Genomic DNA, 17,689 nt, shown 5'->3' with positions numbered 1-17,689 from the left:
CTGTGGTAGTGAGTTCCACATTCTCACCATTCTGGGCAAAGAAGTTTATTCTGAATTCCCTATTTGATTTCTTGGTGACTACCTTGTAGTTCTGCTCTTCCCACAAGTGGGAGCACTACCTGTGTCTATTTTATCAAAACCTTTCATAATTTTAAAGACCTCCATTAGGTCACCCCCTCAGCCTTCTCTTTTCAAGAGAAAAGAGATCCAGCCTGTCCAATTCACGACTATATTCCACTTAAGGTAATCTGTTTACTGGATTTAATAAGACCAGTTTCTGATTAAGATCGAATCTCTGTTAAATAAAGTTTTTGTTACTGTGGTGATTATTCTTTATGTTTAGTAAGAAGTATTGTGATTGGTTGTTTGTTTCCTGCCTTGGGATATATGCTGTAATCTCATTGGTAGTTGATGTCATGTGATTTGTGGTGGCCATCTTAAATTCAGTTCTTTCCAGCCTTTAGTTGGGACTGGGTGTTGAAGATGTGCTACAGGATTTTTAAGTTAATAAAGCCTAGATTAGAAAGGCAAATCTATTCTTTATTTCAATTTATTAACTTTATGTCAGAATGGAGCGATATCTTCAACCAGAACGATTCAATGCTGACCCGAATTCTGCAGGAGTGGATGATAAATGGAAACATTGGTATTGTACATTTAAAAACTTTTTGGGCGTGTTGGATCAAGAGTCTCTAAATAAGCTGAATATGCTGATCAACTACATTGCTCCGGATGTGTATAAGTATATTTTGGACTGTAAAACTTACGAAGTAGCTATTTCTACATTGGAAAAGATTTTTGTTAAACCAAAGAATGAGGTATTTGCACGTCACCTTCTATCTGCCCGTAGGCAGCAGGTGGGAGAATCTTTGGATACTTATTTACAAGCACTTCGGTGCCTTAGTGTTAACTGTAATTATAAGGCCGTGACGGCTGAAGAATATAAGGAAGAATCGGTACGGGATGCTTTTATTAATGGATTACTGTCTAGATCAATTCGTCAGCGGTTGTTAGAAAATAAGACTTTGGATCTTAAGAGTGCTTTTGAGCAAGCTTCTACATTGGATGTGGCTCAGAGAAGTTCGGATGCTTATGCTCTTTTTAATCGGCCTGTGACTGGTTTCGGCAGTTCCGGATGAAAAGGAATTATGTGGACTTAATAGGAGTGGTTTACTAGATTCTGAAACAGTTTCTACTTCAGCGGCTGTTGCCTCTAGGATTCAGAAGTGTTATTTTTGTGGGAACGTCCGGCACCCTCGTCTGAAGTGTCCTGCTCGGGAGGCTGTGTGTAGTAAATGCGGCAAGAGAGGTCATTACGCACGTGTGTGTAAATCATCAGGTTCAATTACCTCCTCTGTGACTATTCAGCCTTTAGATAGGGCGTTTATTGCATCAATTTCTGCTGCATTTGCTCATGGCCTAAACAAAGCTATAGTTACGGCCCAAGTTAATGGGTTGGAAGTGAAGGCCCTTATAGATACGGGCAGTACCGAGAGTTTTATAAGTCTTCAGTTTGCAAAAGAGAAGCATTTGAAAATTTCGCCTGTTTCCTATCCTGTGTATGCCTCAGACGACTCTCACTTCACAAGTAGCTGGTTGTTGCCTTGTGAAATTGATTCTTCTAGGTAATACGTATACTGATACACGCCTATCTGTTTTGCCTAATCTCTGTGCGGATATTTTGATTGGTCATGATGTGCTTCAGTTACACGAGTCTCTCAGTCTTTCATTTGGCGGGACTAAGCCACCTTTATCTATTTGTGGATTAACCTCTTTATCCATTTCTCCATTATCACTTTTTTCCAATTTGATGCCGGATTGTAAGCCAATTGCTACCAAGTCAAGAAGGTATAGCAGTCAGGATAGAGAATTTATTAATTCTGAAGTTCAACGTCTCTTATTGGAAGGAATCATTGAACCTAGTTGTTCGCCTTGGCGGGCACAGGTAGTTGTCATGACTAACGAGAGACATAAGAAACGAATGGTGATAGACTATTCCCAAACTATTAATAGGTATACTCAATTAGATGCGTACCCTTTGCCTAAGATTGATGAGCTTATCAATAAAGTATCTCGGTATAAGGTTTTTAGCACTATTGACCTAAAGAGTGCTTATCATCAGATTCCTATTGTTAAGAAGGATCAACCATATACGGCCTTTGAGGCTGGTGGAAAGCTGTATCAGTTTTGCTGAATACCATTTGGTGTTACTAATGGTGTTGCTTGTTTTCAACGGGCAATGGATGCTTTTATAAGTGATAACTCTCTCTCTGACACCTTTTCATACTTAGATGACATCACGGTGTGTGGCAAATCAAGGGTGGAGCATGATTCTAATTTAGAAAGATTCCTTCAAGCTGCGGAAAAAGTTGGTTTAACTTTCAATAAAGAGAAGTGTACCTTTTCGACCACTGAGGTAAATCTACTGGGGTACATTATCTCGGGAAACAAGATTAAACCAGACCCAGAACGTCTGCGACCATTGATTGATTTACCTTGTCCTACTAATTCTAAGGCTTTGCAACGAGTTGTTGGACTGTTTTCTTACTATTCTAATTGGATTGCAAATTTTTCACAGAAGATCCGGCCTCTTATTCGGGTTACGACATATCCTCTATCATGGGAGGCCAGGACGTGTTTTGATAATTTTAAAAAGGATATCCTTGGAGCAGTTGTGCATTCTATTGATGAGCAGGTTCCTTTTGTGATTGAGACGGACGCTTCTGATTTTGCAATTGGGGCTACTCTGAACCAAAATGGAAGACCTGTGGCCTTTTTCTCACGTACCTTGAACAATAGTGAAAAAAGGCATTCTTCAATAGAGAAAGAGGCGTATGCAATAGTAGAAGCACTGCGTAAATGGAGACATTAGTGAGTCGCCATATGCTGGCCATCCCTTCACCGTCAAATCATAGACCCGAGAGAGTGTCGGGTCATTTCGGGTTTCCTTCTCAATACTTGCGTTTGTAACAGGCAAACATTCGACTATGGCCGCATGGAATATCTCCACCGGGTCCACTGCAGGTGCTTCTTCCGCCGTAGGCAACGGTAGGCGCGACAGCCTACCAGCGTTTCCATGTTGTTTCGTACCTTTGTACTCTATGTCATACTGATGTGCCCCTAGAAAAAGTGACCATCTTTGCAGCCGTTGCGCCGTCATCACCGGAACGCCCTTCTTTGGGTTAAAAATTGAGACCGGGGGTTGATGATCAGTCAGTAGCGTGAATTTCTGCCCGTGCAGATAGTGATTGAACTTCTTCACCCCCCACACCAGGCTGAGGGCCTCCCTGTCAATCTGGGCATAGTTACGCTCGGCTGAGGTTAGCGAGCGCGATGCAAAAGCTATTGGCCTCTCTGAACCGTCACGGAATTTGTGTGACAGCACCACTCTAATGCCGTAAGGTGACGCATCGCATGCCAACCGAATCGGTAGTGTTGGGTTGTAGTGGGCCAATACTTCTTTTGAAGTGATTTGGCATTTATATTCCTGAAAGGCACGCTTACACTCATCACTCCATTTCCATGGTACACCAGTTTGAAGGGGGGTGTTCAGTGGGTGCAGAATTGTAGATAAATTCGGCAAGAACTTATGGTAGTAGTTCACCAACCCGAGGAACGACCTCAGTTGCGACACATTTTCTGGTGCTGGAGCCTTGACTACAGCCTCAATCTTGTCCGGCGACTTAAGCAACCCTTCCTCATCAATCATGTGGCCACAATACGAGATTTGTCTCCTGAAGAACTCACATTTGGGACGGTTAGCTCGTAGCCCATATTCCTGCAATCTCGTGAGCACCTGTTCCAGGTTGGCAAGGTGTACATTGTCATTTTCGCCCGTAACCACCGTGCTGCCATGTGGCATCATCTCACTGGGATCTTGCCTGAAAGGAAGGTCCTGGAAGGTCGTAGTCTGAGCAACGGGCGTCGACCAAGGGCAACCGCCCAAAGAATCCATCGGTGTTTGAAGAACTGCGGGAGAGACTGTGGTTCCAGCGAATCATGCTGGTAGCAGGTAGCACGCTGACCCTTCCGGACTGTGGCGGGCTCAAGCTCGATCGAGCGGCTCTACAAATCGGGCCGCGCAGCGTCGCCGGGAAAAGAAAACAAGAGAGAGAGGGTGGAGCGCACAGGGCGCGGTCGGTGCTCGAGAACAGGACAGCGGAGAGAAACTAAACGGGGGAAGGAAAGCGAGACGCGCCGAAGCCGCAGGTCGCCACCATTACCCCGTAGAATGCTAGGAGCAGCATGGCAGTAAGGGGAAGAAGCAAAAGCGTGGGAGGCGCCATTTTATCCCATTGGGGAAGAAGCAAAAGCGCGGGAGGCGCCATTTTAAATCGGCCAAGATGCCGGAAAGTGGCAGTATCACTGCTTTCGACAACGAGGTAGAAGACTGGACCACGTATGTGGAAAGAATTGAAGTGTACTGCAAGGCAAATGAGGTGGCTGATGGAAAGAGGGCGTCAGCATTATTAAATCTGATGGGTGCGAGTACGTACGGCCTATTGCGGAATTTAATTACCCCAGCTAAACCAATGGAGCATCTAAGCCCTACACCACTGCTGATAGCAGAAAGATTCAAGTTCCATAAAAGAAACCAGCACAAAGATGAGAGCAATGCTGACTATCTTACGGAACTACGCAAGTTATCGAAGCACTGCCAGTTCAGAGCAGGACTGGCAGACACCTTACGGGATAAGTTTGTCTGCGGGCTCCAGAGTGAAGGAACCCAGAAACAACTACTTTCAAAAAAGGACCCGACGCTAGAACAGGCTTTCAGCGTGGCAGTATCCTACGAAGCAGCAGCACGGGGAGCTGCGGAAATACAACAGAAACCACAAGAATACAGCGCTAACGAAATGGCGTATGGAGCCAAAAAGTGCTATTGCTGCGGCAGAACAACCCATGAGCAGAAGGACTGCTGGTTTAAAGACAAAATATGCAGGCAATGCGGGAAAATGGGACATATAGCAAGAGTCTGCAGGTCGGGAAAGAAGACCAACACGACAAGAACTACTAAGGAACAGTACAGGAAAGTAAAGAAACTGACAGATAGTAGTTCAGAAGATCAGGAGAGTGATAAGGACTCCGTGAGCAGGCGACTAAGTTTAAAGTTACACAATGTGATCGCAAAAGAAGATCACCGAACCATTTGGGTCACCCTCATGATAGCAGGGTCCCCAGTGAAGATGGAATTGGACACAGGATCAGCCCTAACTGTCATGAATCGACGAGACTATGAGCGGCTATTCTCACACATACCCTTAAAGGACACGTCCATTGTATTGAAGACATACACGGGGCAAAAGGTCTACCCCAGAGGAAAAATAAGGGTGCCAGTTGAATATAACGGAAAGGACACACAGAAACTATACATGTATATACTACGAGATGGAGGACCACCATTATTGGGATGTGAATGGATCCGAAGACTACAATTGGATTGGCATTCCATTCTGGCACCAACTGTGACTGACAAAAAAGATGATGACGTCGCACCTGGACGTCTGTCACAAATTCTATCTGACGTGGAAGAGGTGTTCCAACAAGGACTAGGGACTCTAAAAGGAGTAAAGGCAACCATAAAGATTGAGGATAACGCAACCCCAAAATTTTTCAAGGCCAGACCGGTGCCATACGCGATACGCCCAGCTGTGGAAGCTGAACTGGAGAGTCTGGAGCATTCGGGGGTGCTGTCTAAGGTGGACTGGTGCGAGTGGGCCACACCCATCGTTCCTGTAATGAAGAAAGCATTGAGCAGCACGCCTGGGGAGCCAAGGAAGGTTCGCATCTGTGGGGACTTCAAGGTGACTGTGAACCCAGTCCTGCACACAGTACAGTATCCGCTTCCGCGGATAGAAGATATTTCCGCCTCACTATCTGGAGGGAAACGTTTTACAAAGATTGACCTGGCTCAAGCGTATCTACAAATGGAGGCGGAAGAAGCATCTAGGAAATACCTCATGATAAACACTCACAAAGGCCTTTACCAGTACAATCGACTGGTATTTGGGGTAGCATCGGCCCCGGCTATGTGGCAGAGGGCAATGGAACAAGTCCTGCAAGGGATCCCGGGGACCCAGTGTTAGCACTGTTGCCTCACAGCGCCAGGGACCCGGTTTCGAATCCGGCCTCGGGTGACTGTCTGTGTGGAGTTTGCACATTCTCCCCGTGTTTGCGTGGGTTTCCTCCGGGTGCTCCGGTTTCCTCCCACAGTCCAAAAATGTGCGTGTTAGGTTGATTGGCTATGATAAATTGACCCCTAGTGTTAGGGGGATTAAATACGTGGGGTTACGAGGATAGGGTGGGATATGTGTTGGTGTTGGTGTAGGGGTTACGGGGATCGGGTGGGATATGTGTCGGTGCAGGCTCGATGGGCCGAAATGGCCTCTATCTGCACTGTGGGGGTTTCTGTGATTCTGTGATTATTTATCGGGGCGACATTTTACGTTGGTAACTGATCAAAAGTCTGTGTCCTTTATGTTTGATGTCAAACATTTTGGAAAGATTAAGAATGATAAAATAATGAGGTGGAGGATTGAGTTGGCATGTTACCATTTTGATATAGTTTATCGTCCGGGGAAGGATAATGTTGCTGCTGATGCGCTGTCGATGGCTTATTGTTCTGTGATTCACGGAGATACGCTTATTAATCTTCACAATGCCTTATGCCATCCTGGGGTTACGAGGATGATACACTTCGTACGCAGTAAGAATTTGCCCTTTTCAGTTGAAGACATCAAACGGATGACTTCATCATGTTCTATCTGTGCTCGGTGTAAACCGAATTTCTTTAAGCCTCAACGAGCTCATCTTATAAAGGCTACTTCTCCTTTTGAACGTTTGAGCGTCGATTTCAAGGGGCCTCTTCCTTCAACTACTCAAAACCGATATATATTTACTGTTGTGGATGTTCAAGGTTCCCTTTTGCTTTTCCTTGCGCAGATGTATCAGCTGCTACAGTTATCAAATATCTGACTCAACTTTTTGTCATCTTTGGGATGCCTGCGTATATCCATTCGGATCAGGGAAGTTCTTTTATGTCTTCCCAGTTGAAGGAATACCTTCAGAGTCGGGGAATTTCTACTAGCAGAACTACCCTGTATAATCCCCAGGGTAATGGACAGTGCGAACGATACAATGGGGTGATCTGGAAGGCAGTTATGTTGGCTTTGATATCCCGGAACCTTAAGAATACACAGTGGGAAATGGTACTGCCTGATGCCCTGCATTCCATTAGATCATTGCTTTCAACGGCTACTAATGTGACCCCCCATGAAAGGCTCTTTAACTATCCGCGGAGATCTACTACGGGATATTCGGTACCTTCATGGCTTACTATGCAGGGACCTGTGCTGCTTCGACGCCATGTTAGATTGTCAAAATATGATCCTTTAGTGGAGGAGGTGGAGCTGTTGGAGGCAAATTCCCAATATGCTCATATTCGATTCCAAGATGGGAAAGAAAGTACCGTTTCAATTAAAGACTTGGCTCCTTGTGGTGGCCAGCCCTCTTCTGAGGATATTAACAATAGTCATGATTCAGATAATGTGGATGCTGTTACAGATACTACGAATATTTCCAATCCGACTGCAGATAATTATACTTCTATTAGTCAGCCCTCGATGGATGTTCATGACCGTCCCAGTTTACCTCCTGATGGGATTTCTAATCCGGAAACCGTTGAAAATCGGGATATGGATAGCCTTCCTGCAGAAGATACTTCTGTGTCTCCTGGTGTGGGAGGGCAAGGAATTTCACCAAGGTTGAGAAGGTCGACACGAACAAGATATCCAGTCGACCGATTTAAAATGGACTTTTAAATTGATAGTAATGTTTTAAAATTGTTGATATATTGTTTTAGTTGAGAGATACTTAATACTTATGTGTAATGTTACTATTTATTGTTGCTCACTTAGTATTGTGTCATGTTGAATAGTTTTATTTTGTCTGTGCATAGTTTTAGTTGTAAATAATTAATTATAAATTGTAAAGGTTATTAGGTTGGAGTATATTTTAAAAGGAGGGGTGAATGTGGTGATTATTCTTTATGTTTAGTAAGAAGTATTGTGATTGGTTGTTTGTTTCCTGCCTTGGGATATATGCTGTAATCTCATTGGTAGTTGATGTCATGTGATTTGTGGTGACCATCTTAAATTCAGTTCTTTCCAGCCTTTAGTTGGGACTGGGTGTTGAAGATGTGCTACAGGATTTTTAAGTTAATAAAGCCTAGATTAGAAAGGCAAATCTATTCTTTATTTCAGTTACGGAATAAATTCTGTTTTTTTCTTGTCCTCTCCTGCAGAAATCCTTTTCTACTTTTCAGGCAGGGCTTCCTTCTTTCAGAACTCCCATTGGATTCTTGAAATGTAATGAATTGGTTAAGCAAAAAGTGCTGCTCCTGCAACTGCTTTGGCATTGTTGTATATATTTGTTCTTGGGATCTGAGTGACCAGAACACTCTGTACTGACTTAACATTCCTGATTTTAAACATTGGTTTCAAAACAACTGCTGCCAATTCCCAGAAAACTGTAACAATACTTCGCATGTTTTCAAAGTGGGATCCCTGAACTCCAGTGCCTCTCCTGAGGGGACTTCCAGTAGTCTCCAAAGCCATCAGATTTTTCTATTTTTCTATACTTGATTGCACAATGTTTATGCTGCTGTATGCTAGATTTGCTTTGGATAGCGGACAGTCTTTCAGAAGTTAGGATGAGATGGATTGTCTAACTGAGAAATAGGTTGGAGAATCATACAGCATAGAAGGAGGCCACTCTGTCCATCTGCCTGTGCTGGCTCTTTGAAAGGGCTACCCAATTCGTCCCACTCCCCTGCTCTTTCCACATAGCCCTGCAAATTGTTCCTTACATTGTCGCTGCCGCCTTGAATTTCACTGCTTTACATTTAAAGGATGGCAAAGGGAACTAGGGAAATTTAAGCCAAATCATTTCAGTAAAAGGTGACCAACATAAGGAACAGACTACCAGTAAGGGTGGTGGAACGAGAAACATCATAGTTCAAAAAGAACTAGACAGGGTGCTGTCTGCAATTAAGATTCAAGAATATTAGACCTAGAAATGCATTTGGATAATCTTGTAAATTTGAGGGTTAGTTAGATGGACCAATGGTTTACTCCTGCCTGAAAACTATGGAACATGGGATGTGTCAGTATTTGCAGGGCTGTTCCGCACAAAGTTTGAAAATCTGATTTTAAAAATCTAATTAGATTGAAGAAAAAGAAAGTCACCATTTATCTCAAATATTTCGACTTTATTATCTTGTGGCATATAAGAGTATCTTGCATGTCTGCATTGAATATACAAAAGATCATAATGGAACAAAGAACAATACTATATTGAGCAAATAGACCAATCTGATCTCCTTAGTAAACAAAGTAAGCACTTAAAACTGCAAGAATTCTTAATAAATCATTTGATAGTTAAACATTTTGTATACTGTTTCAATTATATTTGTCTAAAGGGGGCTGGACTACAAAGGGGATGAAGTCTTGCTTCTGTTGTGTAGAGCCTTGGTCAGACCCCATCTGGAGCACTGCGTTCAGTTTTGGGCACCGCACCTCAGGAAAGATATACTGGCCTTGGAACTGGTGCAGCACAGATTCACCAGAATGATACTGGAGCTTAGGGGGTTATATTATGGGGATGTTTGCATACACTTTGCTTGTATTCCTTGAGTATAGAAGAATGAGGGATGACCTGATCGAGATGTTTAAAATGTTAAAAGGACTCGATAGGGTAGATACAGAGAAACCATTTCCACTGATGGGGAATCAAGAACAAAGGGATATAATCTTTTTTAAAAATGTATTAATTCATGGGATGTGGGCATCGCTGGCAAGGCCAGCATTTATTGCCCATCCCTAACTGCCCATGAGAAGGTGGCGGTGAGCCGCCTTCTTGAACCGCTGCAGTCCGTGTGAACTTAAAATTAGAGCTAGGCCATTCAAGAGTGAAATCAGGAAGCAGTTTTTTTGCAATAAAAAAAAAAAAATGCTGGAAATACCCAGCAGAGCAGGCAGCATTTGTGGAGAGAGAAACCGAGTTAACATTTCAGGTCGATGACCTTTTGTCAGACCTAGTTATTTCTCCCCCACCCCCCACCAAAAAAAAAGGCTTTGAATGATGAGTCAATTGGAGCCTTCAAGCCTGAGATGGATAGATTTTTGTTTGCTAAAGGTATTAAGAGATATGGAGCAAATGCAGGAAAATGGAATTGAAGTATGGTAGAGCAGGCCCGAGTGGCTGAATGCCATATTCCTGTTCCGAATTCATAACTACTGCTCTCTCGCTGGCATATGAGTACAATGTTCTGGTACTCCAATATAACAACCAGGAAGGTGTCTGGTTCGATTCTCATTCTGTCTTGAGTTAACTAATCTGAAGTGAAGATAGTGTATTAAAATTAACATCAGCACCCTGGTCTGCTCCTGCTCACTATCTAATGTCCACTGCTGGAAAGGGAGTGTGTGGACACTGGGCGAGGATAGGATTGGACTTAATTGGGCTGTCCCCATGGTTGAATAGTCTGCCACAATCACTGTCTAATTTTACACTGTGTCAACTTGACAAGATACTGGAGCCTGTGGGTCTGTAACCCAGTGCGAGTCTGTACCTTCAGCAGGGGGAATATTGAGAATAAATGTTTTTATCCCGTATCCTAACTCACATCAAGTCCTGTTCACCCATCACCCCTGTGCTCACTGACCTACATTGGCTCCCGGTCCATATAAAGCTTCGAGTTTTAAAATTCTCATTTGTGCTCAAATCCTTCCATAGCATTGTTCCTCTCTATCTCTGTAACCTCCTCCAGCCCTACCACCAATGTTTCCTGCAATTTTTTTTGGGAGCCGTGTGGCCCATTCAAAATACCGAGCATGTGCAGTTTTTGCATTGAAAAGCCGGCTGCACGGAATCCCTGGAGCATTGTGCGGCCGCGCAGCTTAAAGGGAACATTGCCTACAACCCTTCGAAAACTCTTCCTCCAACTCCAGCCTGTTCTGTATCCCCCACTTCTGTCACCCCACCATTAGCAGCCGTGTATCTAGTCGTCTACATCCTAAGCTCTGTAAATCCCTTCCTAAACCTCTCCAACTCTGTTTCCTTCTTTAAGATGCTCCTTAAAACCTACCTCTTTGACCATGCGTTTGGCCACCTGTCCTGATGTCTCCCTCATGGTGTCAATTTTTGTCTGATTACGTGCCTGTGAGAAGTGCCTTGGGAGGTTTTACTATTTGCTACATAAATGCAAGTTGTTGTATTTTATACCTTCAAGTAACGCAGTCACTCATGCTATATTTTTGGGAAAAACATTTGTATTGCAGGGAAACCTAGTGGTGTTGATGCATGACACAGAGGATTTGGAAGATGAAGAAAATAATTTTGTGGTTAAATCACTGAGTCACCAGTGCCACTTGATACTACAGGTAGAAGGATTGGCCACTGGGTACTGCAAGGATATCCATGGTCAGGTACGATATTTGTAATGATCCTTAAAAGATCAGCTCGGGTAAAGATTAAATCCTGTTTTGAGGGGCTACTATAAGCTATGGTCAGATTTCCGCCTAGTTCAAAATCCCGCACCAATTATTTTGTGATTAAACTGAGCTACTTCATAAACTGCAAGCAGATTCATAAGGCATGACTCCTTCTGAATGCTTAGTGGTTAAATGCACTGTATAGTGAGGCCCTGAACCATACAGGCCAGAAGGCCCCAGGATCCCTGATCTGTGCTGAGTTAGCTGATCTCAGCCAGGAGAGCAGCCGGAGAGCTACATTTCCCCCGGTGCCGATGAGCTGGAAAGGGCAAAAAAATCTGCTATAATTTCTACTCCTATTCACCATCCAGTGACCCCTGGTGGAGTGCATCTGCAATGCACCCCATGGCCAACAATTCTAACACTGTCCCAGCTCGCGTATAAAGAACGGCCATCTGGGGAAAGTTGGTTGTTGGCACCTATAGCCCTGTCGCCCAGCACTTGTGCTGCAGCTGAGACCCGTAGCTGCAGTTTGCGTTCCAGCCAGGTAGGTCGTTATTTACGTTGCTGGAAGAGAGCTCAGCAATGTGTGTATCTGGAAATGAGAAAACTTCTCTGCAAGCATTTAGAAAAGAGAGCAAGGTTGGGGATAATCCCTGCTCTCAACATATCAATACGATTAAGGTAGTATTAAGAACGTTGTGATTATTTGCACTGCATTTTTGACTCTCTCTGCACATGCGTGCCCGTTTGGTACCGTGCACGCGCACTCGATGCAGTCGCGCATGGGCTGTACTCAAAGGGTGTGGCGGCTGCACCGCAGCACTTTCCTCCGCTCCGTGGGGAGAAGATTAGGAGATCAGACGTGGGGGATGGGGGGAGAGAGAGGAGAGGGGATTGAAGGGGTACCCTTGGGGAGCGTTCGAATTTGGTTCTAATTGCAGATGCCAATGGCGCAATGAGCTGGCTGCGGCTCCGGGCCAGGGGTGGCGATGGGGCCAAATACTTGCAGAGGAAAATGATATTAGGAGGTTGAAACTTTGACTGCCATCCTTGGTTGAATGGGGACCGAAGGGTGGGGTGGAGAGGAGAGGGGATCGAAGGGTGGAGAGGAGAGGGGATCGAAGGGTGGAGAGGAGAGGGGATCGAAGGGTGGAGAGGAGAGGGGATCGAAGGGTGGAGAGGAGAGGGGATCGAAGGGTGGAGAAGAGAGGGGATCGAAGGGTGGAGAGGAGAGGGGATCGAAGGGTGGAGAGGAGAGGGGATCGAAGGGTGGAGAAGAGAGGGGATCGAAGGGTGGAGAGGAGAGGGGATCGAAGGGTGGAGAGGAGAGGGGATCGTGCTCATGTGCTGCTTGAGTTCTTGCTGCCAATCCTTCTGAAAAAATTTTTTTTTTTATCTCTCTTGCATGCAGCTGAAGATAACGTGGCGTTCCCCCTCACCTGTAAAGGCTGAAAAGAATGTTACCAAAATCTTCCAGTACAAAATACAAGACAAAAATGTTGCCTTTTTTGCCAGAGGAACCTCATCTGCTGTGCTCTAGGGAATTCTTTTGGAATTGCTTCACTGCCATGAGGACTCTTAACCTTTTGAAATGCACATGGATTTAATTGTTTATGATCTGGGAACCAGTACAAGATGCCTGGACTTCATACAATGAATAGGGCTATTTATTTTGAGTCCTTTGGTTCGCTTGTGTATTTGATAATTTAGTTTCAAAAGGGTGTATAAATTGCATTCTATAGCATTTATGTTACATTTGTAAGGACATAAAACCATCCACAAAGATCCAACTTCCGGACCAGATTTTACATTGCGTTACCTAGATGAAAGTTTAGTACTTCTGTTTTGTTACTGCAATATTTCCATTTGCTGACTCGTATATCCGCATAACTCAGTTCAGCAGCAGTGTTCGTCAGTTCAAACTGTAAGAAAATCTTTCCATTTGGCTTTTTAAACTCTCAATTATTCTTTCTTTCCTTCCCGCACACACTATCAACTCTCCCTTCCTTCTTTCTGAGCAATCACCTGTTCTATTTTTAATGTACTCAGTTTCCTGGTATTTTAGATCAAGGGAATACATCCAAACCAAGTTACTGTAATGATCCAAACCTCCTGAGGGCCTAAAGCAGCCCCTGTCTCTGGCTGCTTTCTTCAGCAGTTGGCTGAGTCCTATAGTTGGGAATAAGTAAAGGCTAAACAGCCATCAAAGCTCATCCGCATAACTCAGTTCAGCAGCAGTGTTCATCTTGTAGATTGACACTCATATTTTATAACCAATTGCATTTAAAAAAGCGCCTTTAACAAAAAGTGCGCTAAAGTGCTTCAGAGGCGTAAGAAAACAAAAATAGACACTAAGTTAAAGGAGACGTCAGCCCAGATTTTACTGAGGATTTGCACCATTGCAATGACACAACTATCGCATAAGGACCCTTGAATGACACAAAAGCAAGAGGAAATTGTGGAGTAAATGATGTCTATTAATTATGCCACTCCTTATTTGCCTGGAACTTTGTTGCCACTCCACTATTACCCTCTCTGAGAACAGTTGGAAGATATTTATCATAACTCCACCCTCCATTAAAATCAATGCTGGCCACCATTTTCCTGAATTTAAACATGCCACTGCTACTTAAACTTAAAAATAATGGCACTAGTAGCCTGGCAGGGGCACGATATTGATTTTGTAACTAATCCATCAAATTTTTAAATGACGTGAATAATTTTGAGCTGCTAACAAATTTGTTTCCTTTGCACAAATAACAATGGTATCTGAGGTGTTGGCACAGCAAAGAAAGATGTTTCAACAAAATACCTAAAGCTCAAGTAACAAGATTGTGTTTTTCCTGATTTAAAAAAAAAAATATCCATAAAACACCAACTGGTATACATTTAGCAGCCCTTTCAGAGTTCAACTAAAACTAGCTTCAGAGGACATCATTTCATGTCTGTTCTGTAGAAGCTTGCTTTTTTTTTAAGAAAATTGAGATTTCAATAGACCTTACAGTTCAAATGAATTGTTGAATTACTTAATGAAAATAAGACCAAATGGGTGAAATGTAGCACGAGCAAGTAACATGCCAACTTTTCAATTTTTTCTATAATTATAAAAAGTGAAGTAACTTACTCAAAATTATAATCTAAAGTAGTATTTAAAAAAAATGATAATTCATTTAACTTCCAAAGTAAATTTGTAGATTCTGGTTCTGACAATATAATTCTGCACTCATGATTTTTAAAAAAATATCAAGTCCCTATGAACAATAATGAAGATGGCTGTTACTGGTTCTCATCCCTAAAACTACGTCGTGCTGCGCCACGTCTGATCTGTCACTATCTTCGCTGAGGTGTATTCAAATCAGTTTTCCAGTCAAATTTGACATTGATTTTGCCACTGGAGGATTGGGGTACACACGTCTAACTTATGACATTCGTCATGAAAATAGCTGATGTGGGAAAATCTTGGCCATTGGAGGGGTGACCAAAAGTTACGTCAGAAGAGTTGGGATTATATAACCCAATGTATGTTCAATCATAACATTTTCCGCAAGGTGTAAGGTATGAGCACAGCTGTTGATTAGGTTTTCACGTAGGAAGTATGAATTTTGTGGTGACCACCTTCCTGGTTCACTGCATGCAGTGGTTTGAAACAACTGATGTCATTTGCTAGGCCACTTCAGAGGGCAGTCAAGAGTCAACCATTGCAGTTCTGTTATCAGACTCGAGAGATTTATCTGGTATGACTTGTTTGTTTTTCTGTTTCCTCCTCTCCACTCAACACCTCTCCTGATGAACAGCTGAAATTGGAAAGTTACTTGGGATGCGTGCTTTTGAAACCATTTTTCACATGGTGGATATAGATGAGGAAAACCATCCAGGCTCCATCATAGTTAATCCAGTAAAAGAAAGACCTGCATTTGTATAGCACCTTTCACGACCACCGGACGTCCCAAAGCGCTTTACAGCCAATGAAGTATTTTTGAAGTGTAGTCACTGTTATAATGTAGGAAATGCGGCAGCCAATTTGCGCACAGCAAGCTCCCACAAACAGTAATGTGATGATGACCTGATGATCTGTTTTAGTGATGTTGATTGAGGGATAAATATTGGCCAGCATACCTGGGATAACTCCCCTGCTCTTCTTCAAAATAGTTGGGGGGGAAAATCTAGCCATTATCTATATCAGAATCTCGTAGGAACAGGAGGAGGCCTTTCGGCCTCTCTAGTCTGTTCTGTTGTTTAATTAGATCGTGGCTGATCTGTACTTCAACTCCATTTACCTGCTTTTGTTCCATATCCCTTGATACCCTTGCCTAACAAAAATCTTACCTAAGTCTTGAAATTTTCAATTGACCCAGCAACCACATTGTCCATTTTTGGGATAGCATTCCAAATTTTCACGACCCTTTGTGTGAAGAAGTGTTTCCTAGTTTCACTCCAAAGTGGCCTAGCTGTATTTTAAGATTATGCACCCTTGTTCTGTATTCCCACCAAAGGAAATAGTTTCTCTGCATCTACCCTATCAAATCTTTTTATCATTTTAAACACCTCAATTACATTACCCCTTCTTCTATCCTCAAGGTAATACAAACCAAGTTGATCCTCATAATTGAACCCTTTAAGCCCCAGTATCATTCTGGTGAACCTACGCTGTAGCCCCTCCAAGGCCATTATATCCTTCCTGAGATGCGGTGCCCAGAACTCCAGATGGGGTCAGATTAAGGCATTATACAATTGAAGCATAACTTCTTCCCCTTTATATTGCAGCCCCTTGAGATGAAGGCCAACATTGTTTTTTGTACCTGTCTGCTAGCTTTTGGTGATTTACATACATGGTCACATAAATTTCTTTGCTTCTCCACAGTTCCTAGTTTCTCACAGTCTCATTGTTTGTTAAATGATTCCAGTATCTTTGCCTCTACTATCTTACCTAGAAGCTTATTCCATGTGCTGATTCCTTTGTGTGCAGAACTTTGAAATCTGTCTTAAATGTGCTTTTCTTTTGAGGTAGTTTCTTATACCATTGCGGCATTCTGTTCTATCTGTTACAGATTTATATATTGATGACTTCCCCAAGTATATTTGATATACAAAACTGAGAACAAATGTCAGATGTGGGAGCGGGAGGACATACAGACAATTACAGTTAGTTATTTGCTCATTATTACAATGGGGGGTGGCTGGTTCCAACTTTTTTGACTCTCCTTGATCTATTGCTTTAGGTGCCTTGCACGCATGCATTGCACTCCTTTCTCCCACAAGGTAGGGTTTAGTATATTCTATTTGAGGTAGCTTACCCACCTTCTTTGCATCACACAATATCCACTATAGCACGAGAGAGCGTTTGCCGTGTTGCAAGTGTATATTAAGACTGCCCCAAGCACTTTTCACTGCGCCCTTACAGCTATTAGAGGAAATATCATTTTGCCTTCCAATTTTTTTTCTTTCTTTCCAATGTCGTGACTAATGCTGCAGTAAAATACCATGGACGCAGTAGTCCATTCGTGTGTGAATGTGATTAGGGCAGACTGGTCAACATGGATGCATCATGACTAAGTCGAATCCACGTGCCCAGCAGTTAATGGAGTTACTGCAAAATCAAGTGGAGAAGCTCTTCCTGATTTCTTAATACTGCCCCCCAGTCCTTAGAAGAGGTGAGTTGCGGTGTACATGACTGTCAGCACAATTAACTGAGCACAGATCAGGAGCAAAACTGCGACTTTCCTGGTCTATGTCACCAGCACCATGTTGCCCTGAGCTGTATGAAATCTGGAAGAGACTGCCATGCTATTACTCTTTACTGGATTCAAATTTGTGTGCCACATGTAATGCCCACTGCTCTGATTGATAAATCACTTGGTACAGACCGTGAATCGAACCTGGACCTTTTGGCTCTGAATGGCCACAAGTCTTAACCGATTTATTGTAGGTAATGTTGCCCTCTCAAGAGTGTTAACATCTCAGAAATTTGGCCGAAGTTCTAATTACTTTTTAAAATGTCGACTTTGCCTCAGGACCCTTCACACTTTCCAGTAAAGGCAGCAGCACTGAAATTTTATTTTCAGGCTATTTATTTTCCTCTCTGTGAATGCACTGATCCTTAGTGAGCTCATCCAAGTAGCCATTATTTGTTTGTGAGCCTTGACAGTGTGCAACAGCAGACTGTTAATGAGAGGGAATGTCATAGAAACATAGAA

At 43.1% G+C, this 17,689-nt stretch overlaps 1 protein-coding gene across 1 annotated transcript in view; it reads left to right on the top strand.

The window, feature by feature from the left end:
• elp6 (elongator acetyltransferase complex subunit 6) overlaps positions 1-13,285 on the top strand; it is a 54,776-nt gene extending 41,491 nt beyond the window's left edge. Inside the window, exons 6-7 of the mRNA XM_085992518.1 lie at positions 11,340-11,486; positions 12,907-13,285. Of these exons, the coding sequence (XP_085848644.1) occupies positions 11,340-11,486; positions 12,907-13,035 (276 nt within the window). The 3' untranslated portion in view covers positions 13,036-13,285. The remainder of the gene's footprint in view (positions 1-11,339; positions 11,487-12,906) is intronic.
• Positions 13,286-17,689: the final 4,404 nt, after the last annotated feature.

Source organism: Somniosus microcephalus, chromosome 7, assembly GCF_052327205.1.
Source record: "Somniosus microcephalus isolate GS21.2 chromosome 7, FLI_Smic_1.0, whole genome shotgun sequence".
In the NCBI taxonomy this organism is placed as follows: Eukaryota; Metazoa; Chordata; class Chondrichthyes; order Squaliformes; family Somniosidae; genus Somniosus; species Somniosus microcephalus.
This window is presented reverse-complemented; position numbering and strand designations above follow the sequence as displayed.